Raw genomic sequence first — 27,009 nt, forward strand, 5'->3', positions numbered from 1 at the left:
TTAAAGAGTAGCTTCCCTTGCCAAAATTTTTTGTAAACCCCAAATTCAAAGAATGTAGATAGCATCAGTCATCCTATAAATTGTAGATCCCTTCTCAGTCTCTTTTTATTTGATTTGTTTAGTCAATAATAACTTGTATTTATTTTGGACGGAAGCAAATCGTCTTTTAGACTTAGTTTTTTCTCCTTTATGAGCTACGGAAATTAGAAGCCTACGAAACTTGTTTTTCAGTCCCCTAAATTTTCTCCATTTAAATTACGGAAACAAAAGGGAAAAAAAAAACTCAAAATCAAAGTATGTCGATAACATCGATCCATTCTATAAATTATAGGTCCACGTGCATTGTTGTAATGCAAGGCTTGTTACAACAAACTACAAGTAAAAAACAACCAAATTGCCAGCCAATTTTCCTTTTCATTTTTTTTTTTAAAAAAAGGCCCAATAATTGGTTATCATTTTCGTCTAAAAATATTGGCAATAATTAGTAGGTGCCAAATGATAGAGTTTGGATCGTCATAAATTATTGTCACTTCTAATTGACACACGAATGGAACTAGGATGATACAACTCAATCACAATGGCCCACTAAGCCTTTTTCATTCTTTGTGATAAAATTTATACGTAGTAATACTCCACCAAGAATATAATTATCATTAATTATTATAATCGATCAATTAAATAATTAATATACCCAATATAATGATGTCAAAAACTTATCAACATCGTAACATTGACATGAGTGGTTTTTATTCTTCAATTTGTTCTTGTTTAAAACTATGAAAACATGATGATAAGTTCTAGCTACTTTTTTTTTAGTTTATCTATATATATCATGATATCATCTAATACAACATTATTAGGTAATGACTTTCAAGCTTTATTTATAACGATCATGGTTCTCTTCTTGTTCTATTCCCCTTACCACAATAAAGAGGTATGGTAGTATATTTTTCAAACACTAATATACTATTCTCTTAACCTAATTTTTACTTAGGTAAACTGTGTAGATTATTACGTAAATCTTAGGAAAAATAATTTTTCAAATGAAAAACTAATTTCATTCATCATAAAGTAAATTTAACTTATCAAAATTAGGTGTTGTTAAGAAGTAGTACTTGATACACTAGGTTTTTTTTTTCCCTCTCTTAATCAATCATTATTTATGTTTCTTTGCAAAAATGTATTGACTCAATATTGTTTTCTTAGAAAATTATACAGCATATTTATTACATCCATTATTGGGATATTGATTTAAAAACTTTTTTTGACTTTTATAGCAATCGTTGTTCTCTTTCTCTTCCCCTTAAAAATAAGAGTAAGTACTTAAATGTAGAGGTGTAAATGAATCAAGCCGATCAATAAACTACTCGTGTTTGGTCTCGGTTGAAACTCGTTCATGTACGTTTATTTAATAAATGAACCAAGCTTGAACAAATTTTGAAGCTCATTTAATAAATGAGCTTGAATACGAAAATAGATATACTCGTTCAAATAAGTTCATGAACAACTCGTTTATTTATGTTCATGATTTACTCGTTTATCAATGTTCATGAATCATTGGTTTATTTACAATTGTTGATTTAGTTATTAAATTTATAAGATTCAATTATTGTGCTAATTTTGAAATTTTCAAATATCAAAAGTACAAAGCTCATTTATTGGAGAAGCTAGATTATTATTAAGTTCGTTCATGAAACACTCGTTAGATAAACGAGTTGTTCACGAACCGTTCGTGAACATGTAGTGTACTAAATGAGCCGAGCTTGAATAGAAATTTGAGCTCGCTTGAAAGTTCGGGATCGTGCTCGAACTCGCCTAAGTTAAATGAACTTGAACATGAACAAGGTAATACTCGTCTCGGCTCGACTCATTTACACCCTACTTAAAATGATTGTTTATTCAGTGTGTTTTTTTAATCGATATATCTAATTTTGGCCTAGTGATAAAGACTTAAGACTTGTATGTTTATGATAGGTCTTTGAATCCTTCTCAACAGCCTCCGCTACTTGCAATATCTTTGTGCGTATCATTTGCACACAAAAAAGCCATTTTCTTTAAATTGAGTATTTAAGACATAAATTAAATACGAGTGAATTTTTCTAAACATATATAAAAATTAATGATACAAATCTATATCTATATCTATTCTATATTTATTTATACTCTATACTTTAGTATTTAAAAACTCAAACCACAATCATTCATATGCCACATGTCATCACAATTCACAACTTATTCATATGCCACATGTTCTCACAACTTCACTCATATGCCACATGTTACTCCCTTTACCTTTTTAATATTAAAAAAATTAAATTAAAAATTTTATATAACGTTAAATTCTTTTTGCGTAACTTGCACATTTAAGTAAGAAAATGAAATGTTTTATTTTTACCATGATAGAATAAAGTTGAATTAACTATTACATAAACATATGAATTGAAGTATAATAAAAATAGTCTTTTTATCTCTTAAACTTAAAATATAGCTTAAACTAATATGAAGTATGTCATTTCATATTCTACAATATTCATGTATATATACTTAACTAAATTCTTTCATATTCTTCCACAATTCCACCCTCACTTTTTTTTTATAAGTTTTCACAGCATTCACCTCAAAAGTCATGTAACAATAACTTCGTAGTTTCAACTATTGAAAAGCATACATTTATATAAAATAACATAAGTTATAACCCGTAGATTGAACGGGCCAAAATGCTAGTTTTCATATAAGAATGTCTTACCATCATAAGAGGGTAAGATCACACCTTGTAAAGCAGGTTGAGCTAAGGGGGAGAGAATAATGAGACAGGCATCCTGTGATCAAGCTTAATTATGATGCTAAGGCGGTACAAATGTTTCTTAATGCATGGATGCTATTGGAGCCACCAAAATTATTAAATCAATGAACTTATTAAAATATATACTTGTATAAGGGTTTTTTTCCTTGTTTTTTTTTTCTGATTTTGAAGTAATATATAAGATTTTTGTGAATACAAAAGATGGAGCGAGGACGCTAATTAAATAATTACTAGATATATGACTGATTAGTATTCCATTTTAATTTATTTGACTAACTCATATAACAAGCATATAATCCAAGGTTTACGTACATGTGTTGCTTAAATCATACAGAGTATATATGTCAATATATGATGAGTATGTGTGTATCACATACGTACACTTAACATAATTTTGTTATAAGTGTCCATTTCATGTCATAATATATGCTTTCATTGTGTTGCCAACTTGATCTTTGATATAAAGATGAAATATAAGCAATCACATAAATTGTAAAAAACATTATTCTTGTCAAAAAAAAAAAAAAAAAAAAAAAAAAAAAAAAAAAAGAAGAAGAAGAAGAATTATCTAAATTAATAAAATTGGCAATAGACCAATAGTAAATTAGGGGATGCAGCTACAATGAGTTATTATGAAATATATGCATACTCATTAATGTTGGATAGTTTGGATATATATAAGAAAAAATATACACGTACATTATTTTTTGACAATAATATATAAAAAGAATAGGCACTATATATATATGCATAGATGGTTTGCATCAAAAAAAAAAAAAAAAAAAAAAAAAAAAATTATGCATAGATGGTTAATATTGGTTTTTTTTTTTTTTTGGGTGTGTGTTTCACTCGGATCACCCTTTGGATTAATCCGAATTCAGGGATCAGTTATGGGTGGTTAGGTTTCAATTCCTTCCCTGTTGTTGTTGTGGGGGATCAAACACGAGTCCTTCCTACTAAGTATAGTCTCAATCACCACTACACCCACAACCAATTGGTTGGTTATTGGTTGAGTGTATGGTAATAATTAAGTACATCAAATAATTTGCTTTCCTTCTTCCTTGATCAATCCATTGAATGAAGACACAAATTGAAGAGGCTAGCAAATCTGGACATTTGTAAAGCATAAGGAGATGAATGAAAATGCCGTTAGCTTATCTAGTAAACCGGTTGCATAATGAACATGCACCCTGTTACTCCCAAGGGTTCCATCACACACAGTTTTGGTCTCTTTTTCAACAAAAACGGATTGTGTAGCACTTTGTAACTATACTGATGTTTGTTCTAAAGCAATAATAGATAAGTGTTGCACAAAAACACTTTCAATTTGATGTAAATTATGCAACGTACTTGTCTATGATACTCTATTTGTTGATGCCCCTTGTATATTATATGAAATGTTTATATTTTGAGACAAAGAAAGTATTATATATATTACTACATGATACAATATATGAAATAACTTGTCTCTAGAATACAAATGCTATATTTTATAATAGCATTCAAACTTTGGCAAGTTTAATTTGTACTTATTTTGGCATTTGTATCTTAAGCTTTAGTTATTGAGTAGGAGAGTATACATGTGAATGTAGTTTGATGATGCTGAATGCGGATGGAAGGAGTCATATTCAATCACGATCCCTTAAAGACAAGTATGTACTCCATTTTTTTTAACTATTCATGCATTAGGTTTGACCATAATTAATTAGTAACATAATAAAAATATATTTGATCATAAAATAATAAAATATGTTTTAGACAGGTTTTAATATAAAGCTTCATAATACTTCCTCTGTTTTTTTAGTTGACACCTTTCTATTATTACGCTTGCCAACGCATGTTTTTAACGCTTAATAACTTCAATTATCAACATTGTAAAATTATAAAAAAGTGGATATTTATAAAATATACATATAGACGATTGAAACAAGATCCCACATGATTATATTTTATCGTATCTATAAATCACAAAATCGAGTCAGAGTGTAGTGTGTGAATAGTGTAAAAGTCAAACGATGTCAACTAAAAAAATGGAGGAAGTCTAATCTTTAAAATAATTTTCACTAACATTTAATTATATAAAAATAAAGTCAAACTACTACATTGACATGTGTGCAATGTTTGATTGTATCATGTATTATGGAATAGAGGGAGTACAAAATATGAATTACCACAAGTCACAAAGATTCAAATCCCTAAAAGACAGGATAAATATTAATTAAAATATACTCAATAACTATTATTCAAGAACAAAGGTAATACTTCATAATACCAGGTATGAATGAAATATTGAAATGTGTCTATGGTCATGTTTGGTAAGTGGTTTTTTGGTTAGGTTTTGGCTTTTGACTTTTTATATGGTCAAACAGCCAAAAAAAAGTATTTAGTAATTGGCTTTTCATTCACCCAAAAAGCTGGGTCTAGCTGGCTTTTAAGCCCAAATGAAAAAACTGCTATGAGTAGCTTTTTTGTTGGCTTTTGGCTTGTTTATCTACAAATTATCTAATAAATAGTCAACAACCACCAATTAAATTTACCAAACACTTTAATAAATCGTCGGCGTAACACAGCCAATTCAAAAACCATTATAAATAGCCAAACATTTCAGCTGGTCAAACAAGTCAAATAAATCAGTCAACCGCCAACAGCCAACAGTCATTTGCCAAACAAGGTTTATGATAAAAAAAAGGTAAGAATACTATTAGTAAAAAGGGGAATTCCCTTACCTCTTCCTCTACACTCAAGCGTCGACTTGCGGCATTGGGCTGGCTAAACTTGTGAGAAGTGTCAGTTCAATAGGGGTCTTTCATCATACCTTAAAAAAATTATAGAAAAATAAAAAGTATACCGTTAGTAAGAAGAAAACGGGCTAAGTAAATGGGCCACATGGGAGGTTCCTCATTGCACACAGCCCATGAATAACAGGTCTAATGGGCCCTGAAAAGATTTATGTAATTGGGCTACGTGCGTTTGTCCTTAAGTATTTGGAATTAAATCCCACAATGCTTGTGCTTAGTAGGCCCATTACATATACATATTTTTGTTTTGAAGTTTAAACTTAAAAACAATAATAGTAATACAAGTACTATTATTAAAACATTCTTTGTAGTTTGTTGATGAGTCAATGTCTTTATGACCTGTCTTAATCTTGCCGGGGTTGGTAATTTTTTTTGCCCCAATTTGGATTGTAATCCATCTAACGGTTATTAATTCGTCTCAGTATGATCTACGGTACACAACTATCCATAGGATAGTGCCCTATTTAAGGACCATTGCCATAAAATCCAAACATTAGTTACCATCTTTCTTGGGCAAACAAAAATTTGGACCTACTAACAGTTCCTTCTCACATGGAATTTTCATTACGGAGTACATGATTGTCATGATAGGATTTTGATGTTCATCTTATCGTTAATTTACTTTATCTAAATTAAAAACTTGTTTTTATCATCTTATTAAATATTTAATCCATCCATCTAAATTAATTTATTTTATTTAACTTATGTGAGAGAGGATTTCTGATTTGTAACACCCCGTTCTTTTAAAACTGAAAGAGTAAGCGAAAATAAACAGCCTCTCGTTCAGACGTTATTTCCACTTACGCATCAAGTTCTAAAAGGATGAAATGTTACAGGATTAGAGATCATTTTACTAACATACTTCGCTTAATCAAGAATTGTATTTATTAATGATTGATTTTTTTAAAAAAAATAACTGAATACAACAAACGCACGTCAAAAAAGTATCTTACATTTCACTAATACCACCTTATGACTCCTCTAGTTTTTTTTTTTTTTTCCTCACATTGCTACAACATTGACAACATGCAGCAAGGCAACCTGTCCCGATTAGGAGCCCTTGGGTTAGTTGCTAAATTGACCACCAGGCGTGGTAATCTTTTGTCCAAAACTCTCTCTGCCTCTTACCTATTTTTGTATTCGCCCCAACAACAGTCACATGTCAAGCAACGAGCAGTAATTAACAAGTGAGAAGGTATCTCATCAAAACCATAGATGCTCCTATTTAAAACAAATTTGGGTAGTTACCCTCCCATTTGGGCAAGTGGGCAACCCACCTAGCCACTTCCCTTGCACCGAGAATGATCTTAATAGTTTACAAACTTCATTTTAATTCTCGTTAATAAAAAAAACTATCTTACCCGACTTTAACGTAAAAGACGAGTCCTAAACTTTGCCCTAACTTTACCTACATGGACACCACTCATGAGTTATGAGTCATGATTACTTATATTTGAACCACAATAGGAAATTGCCTTATCATTGCCCATTATCACCATATGTCCATTAATGCCACTTCTACTCATTTATTCCACCAACATGATGCCAAATCTGCAATATAATTATCAGCCATACCCTTTTGTAGATCTTGCCTGCATATATCCATATTTATTTTCCTTAATAAAATGAACTTAAAAATAAAAAAAAAGTCACATTTTGACTTCCCTTTGAACTTTTAACCACCTTTTTCCAGTTACTCTCACTTCTTCCACTCCACTCACTCACTCATTTTCTCTCTTTTAAAGGAAAAATTCTTCAAACAAAATCATTCTACTTTCATTGTTAATCATCATTAATTCCTACCCAAAAGTCAAAAAATCATCTTTAATTACCCCATTTAATCACATTAATTCATCATTAATCTTGTCATTTCACCTCATATTTATTTTGTCTGCATTTCACCATTTTTATGCTACAATCCGAGTTACTCGTTTCTTACTCAGATCTAAGATGATGAAGAAAAAGCAAGGTAATGTTAAAATGGTATTTCTCTAAAGTACAGAGTAGCTTCAGATTCGATTCCCTTTTATTTTACTTTAATTTTTTTACTTGTTTGTCATTTTATTTTAATTTATCACTTTATTTCTTCTTCTTCAAAATTTTCTCGATTTATGCACTTTTTTTTAGAATCTAAGTTGTTAATTTTCATACTTTTAGTTAAAAAATTACTCCAAAAGAAACAAATTCAAACACCCTGTAACTTTTTCTGCTTTTTTGTTGCTTTTTTTGGGTTTTGAATTTTCTTTCTTCCCTATTTTGCTTGTTTTTTGTGTTTAGAAATTAGCGCGAAGTTTTTTTGAAAGAATCAATGTTTAACGGCGGACATTGTTTAAATGTTGTTTAGGTATCTGAGGTGAAGAAGCAAGCAAAAATTTAGCAACCCCAGAAAAAACCCAGCAAAAAAACAGGTGGAAAAAAAAATGAGGGTAATTTCAGTTTATTATGTAGTGTTTTTAGTGGTGTTTTCTGGGTTGATTAGTTATTATAATGGGGTAAATGCTAGTTTACTTGATGATGATAAGGAAGCATTGTTGGATTTTGTGAACAAAGTTCCTCATTTACATGTTCTTAATTGGAGTGAGAGTACTTTAATATGTAGTAATTGGACTGGTATTACTTGTAATGCTGATTTGACTCGAGTAATCGCGGTCCGATTGCCGGCTGTAGGGTTTAATGGAGAGATTCCAGGTGATACTATTAGTAGGTTATCAGCATTGGAGATATTGAGTTTAAGGGAGAATGGTATTAGTGGTAGATTTCCTAGTGATTTTGGTAGATTGAAGAATTTATCTATGTTGTATCTTCAGTTTAATAGTTTAAGTGGTCCTTTGCCTGATGATTTTTCTGCCTGGGAGAATCTGAGTGTGCTTAATTTGTCGAATAATCGGTTTAATGGGAGTATACCTAAGTCGATTTCGAGTTTGAGCCTGCTTTCAGCTTTGGATCTTTCTAACAATTCGATTTCTGGTGAGGTTCCTGATTTGGGGTTGCCAAATTTGCAAGTGCTGAACTTGTCGAATAATAATCTTACTGGCATTGTTCCGAAGTCGTTGCAAAGGTTTCCGAGGTCTGCATTTGTTGGGAATGATGTTGGTTTTGTGAATTCTTCGGTTGAGCAGTCAGATGTGTCGCCTGTACCTGGTGTAAGGCCGAAGCCAAGGAATTGGTGGAGACAGGCTTGGTTCTTGGCAATTGTTATAGGATGTGGTGTTCTTGGGATTGTAGCATTCGGGTTTCTGTTCTTTGCTTGTTGTTTGAGAAGAAAGGATGATGATGGTTTTACTGGAAAGTTTCCTAAGGGAAGCATGTCCCCTGAGAAAACAATCTCGGGTAGTCAGGATTCAAAGAACAGGCTCGTGTTCTTTGAGGGTTGTAATTATGCTTTTGATTTAGAGGATCTGTTGAGGGCTTCTGCTGAAGTTTTGGGGAAGGGGACATTTGGTATGTCTTATAAGGCGATTTTGGAGGATGCAAATGTTGTGGTTGTCAAGAGGCTGAAAGAGGTGAGCGCTGGGAAACGGGAGTTTGAGCAACAAATGGAATTGATTGGGAGCATTAGACATGAAAATGCGGTTGCACTTCGAGCGTATTACTACTCAAGGGATGAAAAGCTAATGGTGAATGATCACTGCAGCCAGGGTAGTATCTCGGCAATGTTACACAGTATGTTTCTATCTCATCTCATATTTCCATATGAAAGTCTATCACCTGTGCAACTCTTTTTTTCTTCTTATTGTGACTTTTGATTTATGAATCAAAAAATTATTTCCATATGCATTTTTTTTTGGGTCCTAATAAGCTTCGAAAATTCTACATTTCCTTGGGGGATTGTTGAAGGAGTGGCTGTTTCAAAGATGTTATTTCAGATTGTTCTGGCAATATGCAACTTGTGGTTTGCTCATCATGAATTATCTGTAGAATGTGTCACAGAAAAAACAGAAAGACATGTAGCGATAGCCTTACAAAGGGTTATTAATACTTACTTTAAACGACTGATCAAGTTTGTCGACTTTCTTATTAGGTTGTCGAATCTTTTTGAAAATTTGAGTTTCAAAGATTTTGAGAACTCGAGTTGTATGAACTAGCAGCTGTATAGTTTATTACCTGGACCGTACAACTACTGAGCTTTAGCTGAAATGGGGGTCAGTCCATCAGTCCTTTTAGCTAGGGGTGGGGTTGGCTGATCAAGGAAAATTGAATCTATAAACTCATGCAACTTTTCAGCTGATAGCCTCGGTTCTAACTTTTGATGTTAAAAATTTCAGTGGCTTATGTTTACTTGCCTCTAATCCTTTTTTTAGTTTTGCCGAAACATCCTGCTCCTAGATTTAAGTTTTGGTGATCATGATACATGTTTTTTCCTCACATTCTATGTTTTTATAGATCAAAGAGGAGAAGATAGGATCCCTTTGGACTGGGAGACACGGTTGAGAATAGCCATAGGAGCAGCAAGAGGAATTACTCACATCCACTCAGTCAACGGAGGAAAATTTGTGCACGGCAACATTAGGTCTTCAAATATCTTTCTCAACTCCCAGAAATATGGTAGTGTTTCAGATTTCGGATTAGCAACAGTTATGAGTCCATTAGCTCCACCTATTTCTCGAGCTGCTGGTTATAGAGCTCCTGAAGTGACAGACACCCGAAAGGCAACCCAAGCATCGGATGTCTACAGTTTTGGAGTATTTTTACTTGAGCTTCTTACTGGAAAGTCACCAGTCCATGCAACTGGGGGTGATGAACTTGTGCATTTGGTCAGGTGGGTTCATTCAGTAGTCCGAGAGGAGTGGACTGCTGAAGTCTTTGACCTTGAGATCCTGAGATATGCTCATGTTGAAGAAGAGATGGTAGAGATGTTGCAGGTTGCTCTGACATGCGTGGCCAGGGTCCCAGAACAGAGACCCAAAATGCCAGACCTTTTAAAAATGATTGAGGATGTGCGGCAGTCTCTTGCCGAGGCTCACCCTGAAAATACTACAGCCACATCAAGTCCACCACATTAGCTGTTTAGCTATGGTATTTTAATTCCTCTTTCTGATTCAAATTTCTTACATCGAGTAATCTGAATCACTGTTATTTTACGATTTGTGGCCTAAAATATGGCCAAAGTCAGATGGAACTCATGGAAATAGTAGGGTTGTAAAAGAGCAATATATATTGCAAGACATTTTTTTTTTTTTTTTTTTTTTTTGCCCATTATGGTTTTGTGATGGTTGTTGTAATACTAATTTCAAGCTGTATTGAAATGCCTCTTTTGTCATTAAATTACTGGATGGTTTCATTACTGGAATACACTACTGGCCTACTGCAATGTTGCTGGTAACTGTTCCTCACTTGCCTAGTTCCTCTCGTCAAGCTTCAACTACACTGTGTTGCCCCCTCGACTCTTCCTTCATCAATTTTTACTCTGCTTTTTGTTTCTACATTCAAATAATGCATGATTTGCACGTTTATATTTAATTTTGTTGAAATTTGGGGATTTCCTCCAGAGGGGTTTCTTCTTTTGAGGGGTTACTTCTTTTGAAGTTAGAACACCAAAAATGTTTGTGTTATCAGATTTTTATGCATGTTATGCAAACTTTTATGCATTAACATTTCTTAACTTGCCAAACTCTGATTATAAAATCTCATTCTTACATGGAAAAATATTTTCGTGCGGTAAAGTGTAAATTCTATCTCAATTCGTATACTACGTACTTAATAAGATAAGATATCAAAAGTTTATACAAGTATTATTTAGGAATAAATACAATCATTGACACAATAGTGGTTAAGGTAAATGAGATCAGTGCTAATGAATACAATGGTTAGCTCCTCCCTCTTGGTTGGCTGGCTTTGAATACTGATGGAGTGGCAAAGGGTGCTTTAGTGTGCCAGGACCTGCGTGCTAGTGGGGGAGAGGTGATTCTAGACTACACTGGTAAGCTTATAAATGCCTTCTCGCTTAATTTTGGCGCTTGCACAACATTCATGGTTGAGTATGGGAGTGAGCAGGGGCGGATCTAGAGGGGGGTTTTCAAGGCAGATTTTTTGAAAAAAAATTATAAGTTTTGATTTTTTTTTTAAAAATAATTTTTTGTGAAGTAAATAATCAAATATGTAAGTCTGGCACATTGGGGACCTGAGATTTTTGTTTTATGTGTAACATTGATTTTTTGCAATAGAATTATAGATTTATGATTTATATAAGTAGTAATGTATTAGCACGCTTTCAAAGTATAAAACTCGAAAAATGCTTTTGTAGGTTTTTTTTTAATTTTTTTTATTTTGTAAATGTTTAATCCATCCATTTGCAATAAAAATTTTGAACTTATGTATTGAATATTTAATTAATATATGAGCATCGTTTGTTTTTTAAGATTCCGAACCCACAATTTGGAATTCTTGGATACGCCACTGGGAGTGAACGAGCAGATCGGCTTGGAGCATCTATGTTACAAGTTCGACTTCATAATCAGGTAGTGGTTATGGCACTTAATAACTTAAAGGCTACTCACGGTGTCCATATCATCCAAGGTGTATGCTAGAGGATACAAAGTGGCATGTAGAAGTGCACCAAATTTATCAGGAGCCAAATCGAGTTGTAGATTGGCTAGCAAATCAAGGCGTTATTTAGAACAACAAAACTGAGTTGATTTCAATTCCCTCCTTTGACCTTAGAACGTATTTTACATGATGAGATAGTAGGGGTGACTTTGCCATGTTTAGTTTTGCTGAAGTTTATTTTCTTTGTTTTTTCCTTTGAGCCTTAGCTTGGGCCTTCGTGTGCCCCCAAAAAAATGTTTACCAAAAAAAATTGATGGGAACAATGATGATAATTTAATGTAAATATCTGATTGTGGTAACACTGTCAATTAAGTGTGTGACATGTTACATAGAAAATTAACTTCCTTAAATGATTCATTGATTCACTTAAACTCTGTAGCACTAACACATGTTTACTTAAATTCAATTGAAGTACTTCAAATATATATGGTGCACATTCATTGTTATTATGCAATTGATGCATGCAAGACGAGTTGTCTTTTACCACATGTAGCACCAGGCCTGTGTTTGGGGCGGGGCAGGTGGGACAACCGCCCAGGGCCCAATATTGTGAAATCCATAAATTGGTTAAAAAAATGGCCTCAAAATTACTACTGGTAAAAGAAAAATAAAATTTCTGAAACTACTTAATGCTCCGTACAATTCTTGTGTAATTCGTCAGTTTCCAAAGCAAATTAAGGTCTTGTCATCTTGTGTAGTTCGTTAGTTCCCAAAGCAAATTAAAGGTTCCAATTCCCCTGATTTTTGCTTCTAATGGAGTAGTTATTTGCTAAATGAATTCCCTTTTTGATATTTCTAAAATTTCAATTACAGCCTATAGCTCTAACTTTGTTACGGAATAAAAAAAACATAAAAAAAAAAAAACTTGTTTCTTTTTTTTCTCTTTCAAAAATCTACTTAATATCTTGATTTTTGAATGGTTCCGTTCAAAAATTTGAATTTGATAAAACTTTCTGAATTGTTTATTAAATTGTTGTGTCTTTGCTTAATATTGCAAGGTTTGTGTTCAATCTTCTTTATGTCTTTCAATTTGAATATTAATTTCTCAATTAATTTTTTTTTAAATATTGGTAAATCGTGTTCAACCATATGAAATTTGTAAGGTTTGTGCTTGACAATCTACATTTTAATAAGCTTTTAAGTAAGATAAATTAATGAGAGGCAATTGACACAATTAATTAGAAACTTCATACTACAAGGGGTTTATCTTCATATATATAACTAGTACGTTTTCAATCTTTTTATTGTGTTTTAGTTTTCATATTTGATATGTAATTTCGAGGGGTTGAGTTAGATTCGAGGAGGCTAATCTTCATTTTGCATACCCTTAAACCTTAATAATAATAATAATAATAATAATATAAAAATAAAATATTATAATACTTGTTAATTAGGGCCCCAATCTAAATATTCGCCCTAGGCCACCAAAATCTCATATACAGGCTTCTATAGCACAAACTAGGAAAGTGAAATATATTTGTGATGGGTGGTCTCGATTAGTACATTCAAGATATCATTTATTTAAAAAAATCTTGTGGGCAAAAATTGCTTTTAATGGCATAAAAGCGGTCAAGAACAATGAGGTTGCTGCTAATGAATACTTCCTCGTCCTTTAAAGATTGACTGAAACCAAATTTTACTCTTTTTAAATGAATCAACACAATTTGTGCACATGGTTGGATACAATTTATTGATGATGAAAGAGGTTGAAAGAGCAAGTGGAAAATTTTACCAAATAAGGCATACAACAATTTTTTTAGACATTTAATTTTGACACAAGGAACAATCCTTTTGGTACAAATGGAGTAATTATCAAAATTTCAAAAGAATTAGCAATTGTAATTTGAGGGCAAAATCTAATTATGTGACATTACCAATTATGTGTGTAACACGTTATAGAGAACACTTGTCAAAAACTTCACTTGTCAAAAACTTTTTGAAAAGATCTCTTTATTCACATAAATCCGTTATACGACATACTCCATGTTCATGGAGTACTCACTCCATTTTATAATTATCAACCCAATTTTATTTATTTATTTATTTTTTTTGTTAGTGTATGATAAATAATTAGTATCATGTGAAATATTTTTAGATCACATGCATGAAAATTAACAATATTATTTTTAAAATAGAATTTTATCATTGTTTTATTATACTCCATCCGTTTCATAATCGCAACACTTTTCTTTTACATTTGTTTTATACTAATAACTAGATTTGTGCCCCGGGCGATTCCTAGTTTGTTTATTAACTTTTAAGATAAACCTTTTGGTTTCAATATTAAATACGGTCATATAATCACTTTTGATAATGTAGAATATTTTCATAATTAAATTATTTTTATTAAACTGAAAGTATTTTTACCAATTTCGCACAAAAAAAAAGTATTTTTAATTTTTTACCAATTAAAACTTATTTTTACTAACTGTATGTTATTTTAAATACATTATAAATGGATCTTTAAAGAACTTTATAAAACGAATTTTTATTTTACGGAATTAGAATCGAGTTATCAGATTTTTATTAAAAGCTATGATTAAGGGCCTGTTCATATTTACTGAACTGAATTGAACTGAACTGAACTGATTGGAGCTGAACTGAACTGAACTGAAATGAACTGATTGGAGCTGAACTGAACTGAACTGAAATGAACTAAGCTGAAATGAATATTTTATGAGAGAGGGAAATTAAGAGCTGAACTGAACTGAACTGATTGAAGCTGAACTGAAAATAAGTAAATATGAACAGGCCCTAATTTTGTATATATAAAATATTAGTAGTGTATCGATAATAAAACTCTATACAACATTTTTATCTACAAAAATCTATCCATTATTAAGCATCCTATTCAACGCATATGTGACACGACACTTGACGAAAAACTAGAATGCCAAGTATCACTGTCTCGTGACCTGACTGCGAGACCAGCTTTTATTCACTTAGTGATTGCAACACTTTCTACCCTAACAAGATTTCAATATTACGTATTTTATTACTCCGTATTTCTTTTTCTCACCAACTCCACTTTCATACTCGTATTAATGATCAAAGTCATACATAAACATGTGTGCTAAGTTTATTGTGTTAATTATCATACGGTAGAACATAGTGAATACTTAACATTATACACTAATTTCAAATACACAAGACGAATCATTAATGTTATTATACACGCGATGCACGCAAGACGAGCTGTCATTCACCACGGGTAACACAAAAGCAAGAAGGTGAAATGACCGGTCCATGAGCCTCGAAGAAAGCTTTTTTGCCTTTTCCAATAATAACTAATCGACTAACCATTTGTCAAATTGTCATACGCAAAACCCTCGTTGTATACTTTCCTTTGGCAGAAATTTGATCTCAGGTATAACTACGTATTTCCTACGTATTCTTATTTAAATACCCCTTTCACCTTTTCTCACCTTTTTCTCTCTCCTACCCTTTCTTACGCTAACTATCTCTTCTGTGTTCGACGAATTTTGGTATCTCTCCAATTCTAGGGTTTTGCGAAGCTCCTAGGATTTTTTCATGGCGTCGAAGCGAATCCTCAAGGAATTGAAGGATCTTCAGAAAGATCCTCCTACTTCCTGCAGTGCTGGTAATCCTTCTATTTCTTCCTCGATTTTTATAATTTTTTTCGGTTTTTTTAGTTCTCTTAATTTCTCGATTTTGTTATTTTTCTCTTGATTTTGTTGTGAATTAGAAGGGAGATTAGTTGAATTGATGATTTCTTAATTATCGAGTTATGAATTTGAGTTTTGTTGCGGTGATTTCTGTTTTATATGCATTGGAATGGAAACTGTAATTTGTTCACTTTTTTGTTGATTAACTGGATTTTTCATCGAAGTTCGTTGAGTGATTTCTGTTTTGTAACATGTTCACTTTTTTGTTCACTTTTTTATAATTAACTGTGATGTGATTTGCATGCAATTGTAGCTTCTATTGGTTGTTTGAATTAGTAATAATCTTGTTTGATTGTGGTTGATTACTTGATTCTGCCTTGTCAAACTCATGAATCGATCGTTTAGGTAATCTAATGTTGTTTTTTTTGGTTGTATAGTTTACGTGATCCAATAAGTGAAATGTTTAGCCTGGTTCTGTGGTTGTCGTCTGTATTCCATGCCGGTAAAGTTCATCTAGTGTTGGTTTTTCAATTGTACAGTGTATGTGATCCAATTATGAAATGGTTAGGCTGGTTTGGGGATAAAATGTGTAAGTACCGATTTTCCGTGTTTTCACTGCCATGTGTGGATTTTATACTGCGTTTTATTTTATTTTTCTTATAACCTACACAGGGAAAGCTTATGTATTTTCCGTACTAAGGTACACTAATAAAATAGGGGGCTTTTATGTTGCCCTCTATCAGTTTCCGTAGTTCCACACAATGTTTCAATATTACATTATTAGATATGAAGGATGTGCAGCTGGAACAGCTTTACAGCAGAAGAAGTTTTTATACTTCATTCTTTGCCCTCTGTCAATGCACTTCATACCATTGTCAGCTGGAGGTTATTAAATCAACATGTTTTGGTTGCCAGTGGAGCTATCTGACTTTGAAGCTTTTTGCTCGTGTTGTACTCAAGAGCATATTGCTTACTTTAGGTTCATTTGCTAAGTAATCTCTAATCTTTTGTTGCTGTTTGTATGTAGGCCCAGTTGGTGAAGACATGTTCCATTGGCAAGCAACAATTATGGGCCCAGGTGATAGTCCATATGCTGGAGGGGTGTTCCTTGTGAACATTCATTTCCCTCCAGATTATCCATTTAAACCACCAAAGGTTTGATTCTTTCTCTTCCTAGGATGATAACCTCTGTGTGACTTATGACTTTATGAGGTAACCTGTTAAAAATGTTAATCCTATATGATTTAAGAAAAAAGCTTTGTCTGTTTCCCAAGAAAGTTATGATATTGGAAAGCTTCAGTCCAGGATTTTATTTTTGTGGACAATTTGTGCATGGCCTTGGTTTAAGACTTTAGGTGGCATTCTGCCTTTTAAAATATGCAGAATTCTGTTTTAACGTACATTCATTGTTTTGCCAACTTTGCTTATAATAGTTCATGCTGTGTGTAAAGTTGCCTATGTATCTCACAGCTATTTTTTTTAAGTACTTTCTCTGGTCACTTGATCTCTCCCTAAAATCTGGATTTTTCATGTTTAATCCACACAAAGCCTTTTGTAAGATAAGCTTTTAATATATTACAGTATGTTTTCTGTCAGTATTAAAGTTGGTCATCTGTCACTTTATACCTATGGTTTACACTTCAAGTCTCTAAGTAAACCCCTAAAAAGTCTTCTGCTTGTTCTTTTTTTTAGCTCCTTTTAAAAGAAATAGTAACCACTCATTAACTTTTTATGTATCTAAATGTAAATGTCTATCAAAGATTGTAAAAGGTTGGAATTTTTCATATTAAGTTTATGCAAAAGGTCAACACTAGTAACAAATCACATATATGGTGATTAAAACTGCTAATTTTTACGTGACTAGATGGCTATGATCTTGTGTATAGTTTGTTTGGGATTGTACATTTGTGCTTTGGAGTGGGTTTTGTCAACTGTTTTGAGGCATTTAAATGTTAGTTGTATTGGGTTGGAAGGAATTAGGACCTGTTCTTTTTAGCTTAATTTCAGCTCAGTTCAGTTCCTAATTTCCTTCTCTCATAAATAATTCAGTTTAGCTCACCTCAGTTTAGTAAATCAGAAGAGGCCCTTAGGGGAAGACAATTCTTTCGATAATTAGGGGAAGATAATTCTTTTGATATATTATGGATACTTGGCCATCCATGGGATTATCAATTGGAGGAAATTGGTTGGGTATTTCGGATTTTGGCTGTATTATGCCTTGCTCCTACCTGACAATGTTGTATAGAGTTTTTTTGGATTTAAATATGGAGGATTTGAAGTATATTAGTGCCACAGCTTGGGCATTCGCAAACAGTTGAATTTACTCCAACAATATCTGTATCGGTATCGCTATTCTCACATCATCATATGAGGTTTCGAGTGATCTCTGAGTCTCGTTATAGGAGTGCTGTTTTAGACACATCTATTAATTATTGAAGTTTTTTTGTTTATATAATGTCACGTTGGCTATTTCATGATCACTTATGTGAAGTTCAAATTTTATCTTTGGTGATGTCATGGTGTTTGTGGTTTAAGCATTTACTAGCAATGTTTGATGTTCTGTGCCATAGAGTTCTATATGAATATTTGAAATTGAAGGACAAACAAACCTTAGTTGTTTAAATTGGAGGATTGAATTATTTGAGTCAAGGGCACATCTGGTTGTTTGGTTTAAGAGAAACGAAATTGTTTGGGATACTATAAAACAATAAAGTTATTGGGATGAAAGGAATATTTTTGGATGAACTATAGTGTATAAATGTTGTTTTGAAGATTGACCCACATTAAGTGACTGTGAGGAATCAAAGTTGAAAAAAAAAGTGAAATTAGCAGACTAACTTTTGATGGATTGTCGGGTAGTTTAGGGCAGTGCATATCATATATGCTGGAAGTTAATATTAGAATAGCTGTGTCATTTTTTTTCCAGAGCAGTATATGGTTATGATGGAGCTTGTTTTAACAAGGTTTGTTAAAAGAGAATAAGCAATCCTTGAGGGTGATTGAGGTAGAATTTTGGTAGTGTTAGTTGGATTATAAATTTTCTTCTGGATCCTTATGTCTTAGTGGTTATATGATTTATATGAAGTTTATATTTCAAAGATGTTTGAAGAGTTTGAAGGAGCTTAGTGTGATGAAGAAGAAAAGGATTTGGGGTTTGCCTTGGGTTAAAAAACAAGGTGTCCTGTCATAAGCCAATTTTCTTAAAGGTATAGGAGATTAGGATATGCAAAGTGCTATTGTGGGTGCTATATATTGACTTTTGTTCTCAACTAAATCACAATTTTACTGTTTGATGCTAGGACTGAAGTAAATTTACATGTTTTGTTAGTTGATTATGGCCTTTTGGACGGTCTTGTTTTGGATGTAGCTGTTTAAGATGGGTTGAGAAATTTGTTGTGGGTGGTTGTTATTGATTTTCGTACACAGCTAAATCACAATTTTGCTGTATGATGCTAGGACTGAAGTGGATTCACATGTTATGGCATTTGATTATGGCCTTTTTGACTGTCTTTTTTTGGATGTAGCTGTTGAGTATATAAGGTATTTTAAGATGGGTTGAGGTGTTTGCTTGTTAATGGACAAGGTGTAAGCTTATTAATATAAGGGATTTTGGTGATTGATTATGTTTAACTAGGGTACAATGATTTACATGACTTTTTATTTTACACAACAGTTCATTTTGCAAAAAGTTTTAATAGTGTTATTTTTTTAAAAGAAAAAAACAAATTTTTTTGATCAAAGATGTTTAAATCTGAAGTTGAAACTAATGGTGCTGGATGTTTTGAGGGGTCTTCTTTTTGATATGGGGATAGTTGGTGATTGTGGATTTGTGGATGTATAAGTCAACAAGCCTTTGTTCACGCAGTAATTCATTGTGCAGAAAGTTTCAAGAGTTCTCATTGAAATATATTTCAATTATACAAAGTTAAAACTCTGAAGTGACTGGTGTTTGTTGTATAAATAGTAGCTTGCCATCTTAAGCTAGTGCAATCAAAAGAAATATGTTAATGTTTAAGTGATACTAGATTAGAAAAGCTGCAGAAGACCCAAGCTAAAGAGATTTGTTGCTGACTTGCTGGCAATATTTATATTGAAGTGGAAAGTCTTGTTAAAGTCATGTTTAATAGTGGTCTCCTTGTGGCAAACAGGTTTTCTAATTCTTTGGCAATTTTGTTCTTTCTAAACCTTAAGTTTTGGTATATTGTGCTTTTTCATCAGAGTTATGCCTTTGCTATTGAATTTGATGTAAGACCTTTTTTTTGTCATTTGGTTTATCTTTAATTGGTGATACCTAAGATCAATTATGGGGAGCAATTTAGATGATAACTTGTTAATTTACATATTGTACCATCTCACAGTGAAATCTCCAGGATCCTATATCTTTAAGGAACCTTTCTTTGTAGGCATAACAATATGAGAAATAAGATTTTGTACTAAATGTAGGAGTCCTTCAACTTTACTTGCCTGTTGAATCATTTACGCTTCCTTATATGACAAGGCAAGTGACATCCTAATGTTGACAAATTATTGGGTGTCACATCCATAATCTCACTCTAAAGCTTGATAAGATTAATATATCTCAAAGGTGGGAAAGTGTGGGGCTATGTTCTTGATTAGACTTGTGTTGGTTTTTTGGTGGATTTGTTTAACATTAACAAATTTAACCATCTTTCTTTTATTAGAGATTGTATAAAGAATTAACTCTCCCTCAGATTATGGCTTTCATAATGTATAAAAACCACATAGGAACTTATGATTTATGACCTACATCCATAAGTACATCACACCTTTAATTTTTAGAGACAACGCTTTAAATTGAAGAGGAACATGACATCTCTCAGTCTCAGCATAGTCAATTGAGTTTTGTCAATCCCAGTTGGCTTCCTAGAAGGATAAAGTGTGGGATAGAGTTTGAGATCAGGTGATTTACATTAATAGGATAAAGTTGTTGGACTGTTGTGATACTAGAAGCTGGTTGTTTCAAATTTAACATATCAGTATCTTTTTCCTGGGGAATATATCGTGCAATTATTAGTTGATTTCAGTTCACTGGAGTAGTGGGTGATTTTTTTTTGCTTGCTAAATTTCTCTCTAAGCTCCTGGCAATCACTCTTAGCAAAAGGGAATTATTTCATCTAAAAAAAATGGACTCTTTGACTCAGTACCTGATCAACTGTGTTGCTCAATCAACAAAAGCGAAAGGATCATGATTGATATAAAAAAAAAAAAAAAATACTCCGTCCCTTTATTAAATGCCTATTTCTAGCATTTATTACTCACATAATGAAGAGAAGTAGGCATCTAAGTAAAACACGGAGGGAGTAGCAACCTTGGCTTTCTTGGTTAAATCTTATATAAGCGAAAACTGCTGTAGTTTTGTGATAATTTGGTGACCTCCCCCCCCCCTATTTTTTTTTATAGAGGTGGCCCACTATACCAAGGGTTTTTTTTTTTTTTTTTTCCTCACCTTATGCTGGACTCAGAGATTTCTTGGTATCCGGAAGTTGGTATCTTAGCCTCTTAGGGGGCAGCTGGTATGTCTTGCTTGGATTCATCCCTAGGCCAATCAGGTAATAAGTCATTTGATCCACCAGGGTAGTTTTGCAACTGAATACATTGGTGGTCCCAGAATACTTCAACCAGTATTAGGAGATGGAGGCTTATCATTAGATCTGGAAATGTTTTGTGGATATTTGGATAAGTGAAATTTTAAATTGCTGTTATACTTCTGCCTGAAATAATTTCTTGTCAAGCAGGAGAATTTACTCTTATTTTTTATTTAATTTTTTTTTTCTATGATTTTATTTGACTTGTTACACTATATACACTCTCCTTTGACTATTTTTTGTGATTTAGCAATGAAAAGTGTGTATGTTTGTTTTTGTTAGACTCATCTTGTTTTAGGCTTTATATAGGATAATTTCAAAATATCATATTATTTTAAAAAGATGGAGGTTATAGAAATGCACATGTTAAGGTGGATGTGCGGGAACACTGTAAGAGACAAAAGAATGAGATTATTCGCAAGAAAGTAGGGTGTGGTAGGCAACTAGGCGCAGACAAACTAAGGTAAGGGAATTTTCACCTGCGTTGGTTTGGGCATGTAAGATGGAGACTCGAGGGTGCGATGATACGTAGAGTGGAAGAGTGGGACCATGGAGGGGTTAAACGAGGGAGAGAGTGACCGAAAATGACTTGGTTGGAAGGACTTAGGAAGGGTTGGAGGGGTTAAACGAGGGAGAGAGTGACCGAAAATGACTTGGTTGGAAGGACTTAGGAAGGATTGGAGGGGTTAAACGAGGGAGAGGGGGACCGACCTAGGAAGGATATGAAGTATATGGATTTGCATGAGGATGATGCATTATCCGTAAGGGGATGGAGGAGTAAGATTTTTGTTGATGCCTACACGGAATAATCACTTTTGGTTCATGTGGCCGACCCCACTTATGGGAATAAGATTTTGATTGATTGATTGATTGACAATTGATGCTAATACTGTCCTAAGATGCATGTAGGCAAGTTTTAAATGACAACTGATGCAATTTAAAATAAATGGAGGAAGCATATAGCAAGCCATTATAATAAAAAGGGAAGTACCAGACAATTTTATTTTAAGAAGAGCTTCATGTACATTTTCTTATCAACTACCTAGTTCAGTAAACTGTTTGGCTGGAAACTATGCTCTTGAAATGGGAGCTGCTGCATAGCAATGTGTTTGCATTATTTAGATCTACTAACATGAGTTAAACCACTTTTGCTACAAAAATCTTACATGCTTGCAGGACTGCACAGCCATTTTGTGGCAAATTCCTAAGGTTGTGCAGCCTGCAATCTGGGCCCTTTGCTTCAGCTCAAGCCCTCAAATGCTTGCATCAGCCTTTTGAGTTGTCGCTCTATAAATGAGTGACAATTCATTTAATTGCACCATTTAAGCTAAAAAATGTCTATTGTAAGTTGTGTGTACTTTTTCATTAATCAAAAGTGTCGCGTGAAAGTTAGAAGACCTTCACAATTTCTCACTGTTGGCATACCTCTGCGATCTCTTCTAGGTTGGCGTCATATGGCTAATGGCTGTCTTATAAGCTGTGTTGCTTTATACCTTGCTTTGTGACCCTTTCTGCTTGAATCTCCATTTATCTATCTTTTATTTTATGCCAAAGGTCTTTGGTTGAAACTTGGAAACATTTTGATGTTTGTTTAGTATAGTAATATATAATATGTATATACTGTTAAAAATAAATAAGTTATGATGGCATATTTGTCGATCTGCTTAAAGCTGGTTGATATATTGAAGTCAAGGTTTGGCTTTTTCCTCCGTTCACACAGTTTTCTTGCTCTAAAATTCTTGTTCATATTTTTTTGAACAGGTAGCATTCAAAACTAAAGTATTCCATCCTAATATCAACAGCAACGGCAGTATTTGTCTTGATATCTTGAAGGAGCAATGGAGCCCTGCTCTAACCATTTCCAAGGTGCTTATTTGCGACACTATTTAATTTAAATTTATTGTCTGGTTTCCAGAGCATTGTGTTTTTATAAAGGTCTTGACAATGATTTTGTTAGTTAGCATTATCTTAATCAAGCCATGTAATATTCTGGATTTCAAAGGTTAAATTAAATAGGGATGTGATCCTTGACCTTTAGCTATAGGATTCTAGACTGATAATTGTCTACCAAGTTGAGTGGTCCAGTGTTCACTGAAACATGTTTAAAGTTTGCCAGCTGGTGACCGTTTATTGTTGAAATGCTGAGAACTACCTTGACTTTATAGGTCAATTTTTTGTCCTTGATCCTTAATAATGTCCGTAGATTCCAGCTTATTAGATGTTTATTAACTTTCGTAGGTACTTTAAAAAAAAAAAAAAATTTATATTCTGTGTAATGGACAAAAAGAGAAGTATTTAACCTATTTATTGTAGAAATTACTTGAATTTGTCTAATATGAGTCCAGAGATGTAGCTGATGTGTGCAGTTCAACATGGATGCTGGATGCATAGTTTTAGTGACAATAACCACATTAGAAAGCACCAGAAGAAACTTTGGTTAACAAGATCATATCAATTATTACTGTAAGATATCTAAAAAATAATAAAATGTAACAAATGATCTCCACTTTAAGAACTGGCATTCTGAATAGTTGCGACTTGTGAAGTTGTGAGCTTTTCATGGGCAGAAATTGTAACTTGGACAATTTCTAGCCAGTTAAAGTTTACTGTAAGGCCACTCCAACTAATAGTAAGAGTTACTACCTGTAATTATTTTCGTTGGAAACTGTCTAGCAAGTAAGGTTTACTCTAAAGGCAGTTTACTCCAACTAATAGCTGCTGAAAAAGAAGTTTCAAAGTGGTTTATTGTAGAATTTGAAATGGCTGCAATCTGCTAATATGTTAAATTTTACTTCGTATATATATATATATATATATATATATATATATATATATATATATATAGTGCATTAAGATTTAAGAATTGCAAATATGACTTATCAAGCTGAGCAACAGAGATTTTTGTATGGTATCTTAGTGCTGTATCTTGCTTTGCTTGAGTTATCATTGTCCTATTGAGTGGATTTTCAGGTGCATCTCATTGCATCATGGAGGTACTTGATTGTACCCCAAACAAAGCTAATATCTTTTATTGGCCTTTGGAAATTTTAAAATAGGTGTACAATTGTTTTAGCACAATAATTCTAGGCATTTGGCTCTAATCTTTTGATAAACAATTGGCTTACAATTAATGAGATGTATGTTTGTAGGTGTTGCTTTCAATTTGCTCTCTGTTGACCGACCCAAATCCTGATGATCCTTTAGTTCCCGAGATTGCTCATATGTACAAGACAGACAAGGTCAAGTATGAGACTACTGCCAGGAGCTGGACACAGAAGTACGCTATGGGTTAGCATTAGATAAGTGTGATGTGAAACTTTTAATCTCTGTGTCCTTTATTAAGAAGAATGAAACTCAGCACTATGTGCTTGTTGGAACCTCTGCAGCCGCTTTTGGTTTTATGCACAATCTATCCGTTATCAGTATTAAATGTTTATGCATGATTTGGTATTCAGTGCCACTGAATAAATCATTCTTACCTCCCACCTTTGGATGGTTTGGTCCAATACGGCACAATGCATTTCTTAATTATCATGTGCAAGAAATTCTATTTCTGCAGGGCTCGTGCGAAGTGGTGCCTTTATACAACAAGGTAAAGAGCATCTTTCTCTTATGCTACATTCCTACAGTATTAATATATGCCCATGAGACTAGCAGTTGAGTTGGATGATATTTATCATTATACATCAAGTGGCAAGTTAAATTGCCATTTTTCTTCTCTAGGCGTTTACTTGCGTGCAGCGTGCGTAAACTGAGTTTCCTCCGCACCTCTGAAGATGCTGTACTAGTGCGAGGCATACGACGTGCACCCCATGGTGATATTCCATTGCTCCATATCTCTCTTGGTTTTACTGAAACTCAGAAGTAAACACTTTGTTAGAGACTATATTAAATTAAGATACTATATGATGGTGATCATTTAAGGTTTGGTCCACCCAACATATTAATAAAACATTATTATAGCTGCACCTTAATAACTATAGTCAACTGTGTCTATGGCTTCCACGACCAAGGCAGTTTCTCCTGGTACATGTGACACTGACACGTTGCTGAAGCTGTCACAGTCACTGGCTTGTTGCTGCTTGGAAAGTTGGCCAAATTCTTGGGACTAAGGAGAGCCTGAGGATTTAATTCTCATTAAAATATATAATTAAATCTTTTTTTTTTTTTTGGGTATTGCATTCTTTTAGAATTGAGGCATGGCAAATAGTTATGGGCGATAAGAAGGGAAATTGTCAAATGAAACTGTTTGTAGATCTGAAACATGATCAGCATTCTGGAGTTTCTACTGTCAGTCTAAGATATGTAATGCCTCTTAGTTCCAACTATACTGAGAATTTAGTCAGCTTGAAATTACTTGTTTAGAATGAAAAATATTCAATCTTTGTGTTTTTTTTTTTGATGGTAAATTGGTAATGAAACGGACTTGGGCTAGATAAGTTCCCACTGTAGTAATTTCTGCGGACCATTTGGCATTATAGTTGTATTTAGGTTTAGAGGGACCTTTATGCCCTTAAGAGTAAGATTTAAACGGAGTTTTGATCTCATGAGCTGAATACTATCCCAAAACTTTAGCTACTCCGTAGTTGGTATTCACATGGCTAATGTTATGAGCTGATTTTTGACATAAGTCTGATTCTGTAACGTTTACATCACAAGTATTTAAATTACTTATACCGCTTTGACTTCAGGAATCGACCAAACTTGTACATCAAATATTACTATTAATTTCATAATTTACACATGAAAAGTTATTAACACGCTTTTTTTTATTGAATAACTGTGTGCTCGAAGACAGACTTATTAACTAGGGTGCTTTATATTAAAGCATTGCATGTTTAGGTCGCTTTATTATACTGTTTAATTTTTCTATATTTTTAATGGGATTAAAAAGAAAAGAAAGACCTAAAGATCTAGCTAAATCAAAAAGTGCTTTTAGAAACATCTGAAAAAGCACTTTAAATATAGACTCTTTTTTCCTTATGAATTAATTCTAAATGTTAAAGGTGAACAAATTGAATCAAACCCAATTTGATAAACCACTAGAACAACTTTAAACAGGAATAGAAATGCAATAATTATGATGTAGGTCAATGGAATTTTTACATTGTCTTCACTTTGGGCTTTGGAGTAACTGCACTTCCTTAATTAGTGCCTTTCTAATTTAGAACTTTTTTAACGGGTAATTATAATATTAACCCTAAATGTTCTTTCCATAATGATGTAATTATTAGGTTTTCTTTCGTACATTCTTTAATAGGAAACATACTATGTTTATGGATCTTCTTTAGTTACTCGGGTACTTAATAGTTAATATGTACAATATTTAGGTTTAACATTGTTTAAAAGATTACTTCGCTTTAAATTTTACCTAATTCAATTAAAGAAAGTTATAATTCGTGTAATACTAACTCACAATCACGAAAGGTCCTAAAAGGTTAGTTTTGGAATGTTCTTCGAATCCAAATACTGATAATGATTAAACAACCAAATGAAAGTGAAAAATCATAAAATTTCACTGAAAACTGAAACAAGATGGATTACAAATTTGATGACATGAATTAGATCTAAAGATATTTTTCACAAACCAGTGCAAAAATTTGTAAAGGTAAAATCTATATTTTATGTTA

General features: G+C 33.0%; 2 protein-coding genes across 2 annotated transcripts; both read left to right on the forward strand.

Annotated features, from left to right (window-relative positions):
• The first annotated feature begins 6,648 nt into the window (after nt 1–6,648).
• Nucleotides 6,649–10,891, forward strand: LOC110722646 (probable inactive receptor kinase At4g23740). The gene is made up of 3 exons (XM_021901916.1): nt 6,649–7,570; nt 7,946–9,264; nt 9,985–10,891. The coding sequence occupies exons 2-3, from the start codon at nt 8,022–8,024 to the stop codon at nt 10,602–10,604; spliced, it is 1,863 nt and encodes a 620-aa protein (XP_021757608.1). The 5' UTR covers nt 6,649–7,570; nt 7,946–8,021; the 3' UTR covers nt 10,605–10,891.
• Nucleotides 10,892–15,566: 4,675 nt separating this feature from the next.
• LOC110722648 (ubiquitin-conjugating enzyme E2-17 kDa-like) lies at nt 15,567–24,864 on the forward strand. Its single transcript, XM_021901918.1, has 4 exons — nt 15,567–15,748; nt 16,801–16,928; nt 23,141–23,245; nt 24,529–24,864. The coding sequence occupies exons 1-4, from the start codon at nt 15,679–15,681 to the stop codon at nt 24,670–24,672; spliced, it is 447 nt and encodes a 148-aa protein (XP_021757610.1). The 5' UTR covers nt 15,567–15,678; the 3' UTR covers nt 24,673–24,864.
• The last annotated feature ends 2,145 nt before the right edge of the window (nt 24,865–27,009 follow it).

The sequence above is a fragment of the Chenopodium quinoa genome, unplaced genomic scaffold (assembly GCF_001683475.1).
Source record: "Chenopodium quinoa cultivar QQ74 unplaced genomic scaffold, ASM168347v1, whole genome shotgun sequence".
In the NCBI taxonomy this organism is placed as follows: Eukaryota; Viridiplantae; Streptophyta; class Magnoliopsida; order Caryophyllales; family Amaranthaceae; genus Chenopodium; species Chenopodium quinoa.

What these genes read in the sequence shown, in the direction of transcription:
- LOC110722646 (XM_021901916.1), top strand. Translation starts at nt 8,022, where the DNA reads ATGAGGGTAATTTCAGTTTATTATGTAGTGTTTTTAGTGGTGTTTTCT. An exon ending in TATCTCGGCAATGTTACACA is followed by an intron (nt 9,265 to 9,984) that starts GTATGTTTCTAT and finishes ATGTTTTTATAG; the next exon opens with ATCAAAGAGGAGAAGATAGG.
- LOC110722648 (XM_021901918.1), top strand. Translation starts at nt 15,679, where the DNA reads ATGGCGTCGAAGCGAATCCTCAAGGAATTGAAGGATCTTCAGAAAGAT. An exon ending in TCCTACTTCCTGCAGTGCTG is followed by an intron (nt 15,749 to 16,800) that starts GTAATCCTTCTA and finishes GTTTGTATGTAG; the next exon opens with GCCCAGTTGGTGAAGACATG. An exon ending in CTGCTCTAACCATTTCCAAG is followed by an intron (nt 23,246 to 24,528) that starts GTGCTTATTTGC and finishes GTATGTTTGTAG; the next exon opens with GTGTTGCTTTCAATTTGCTC.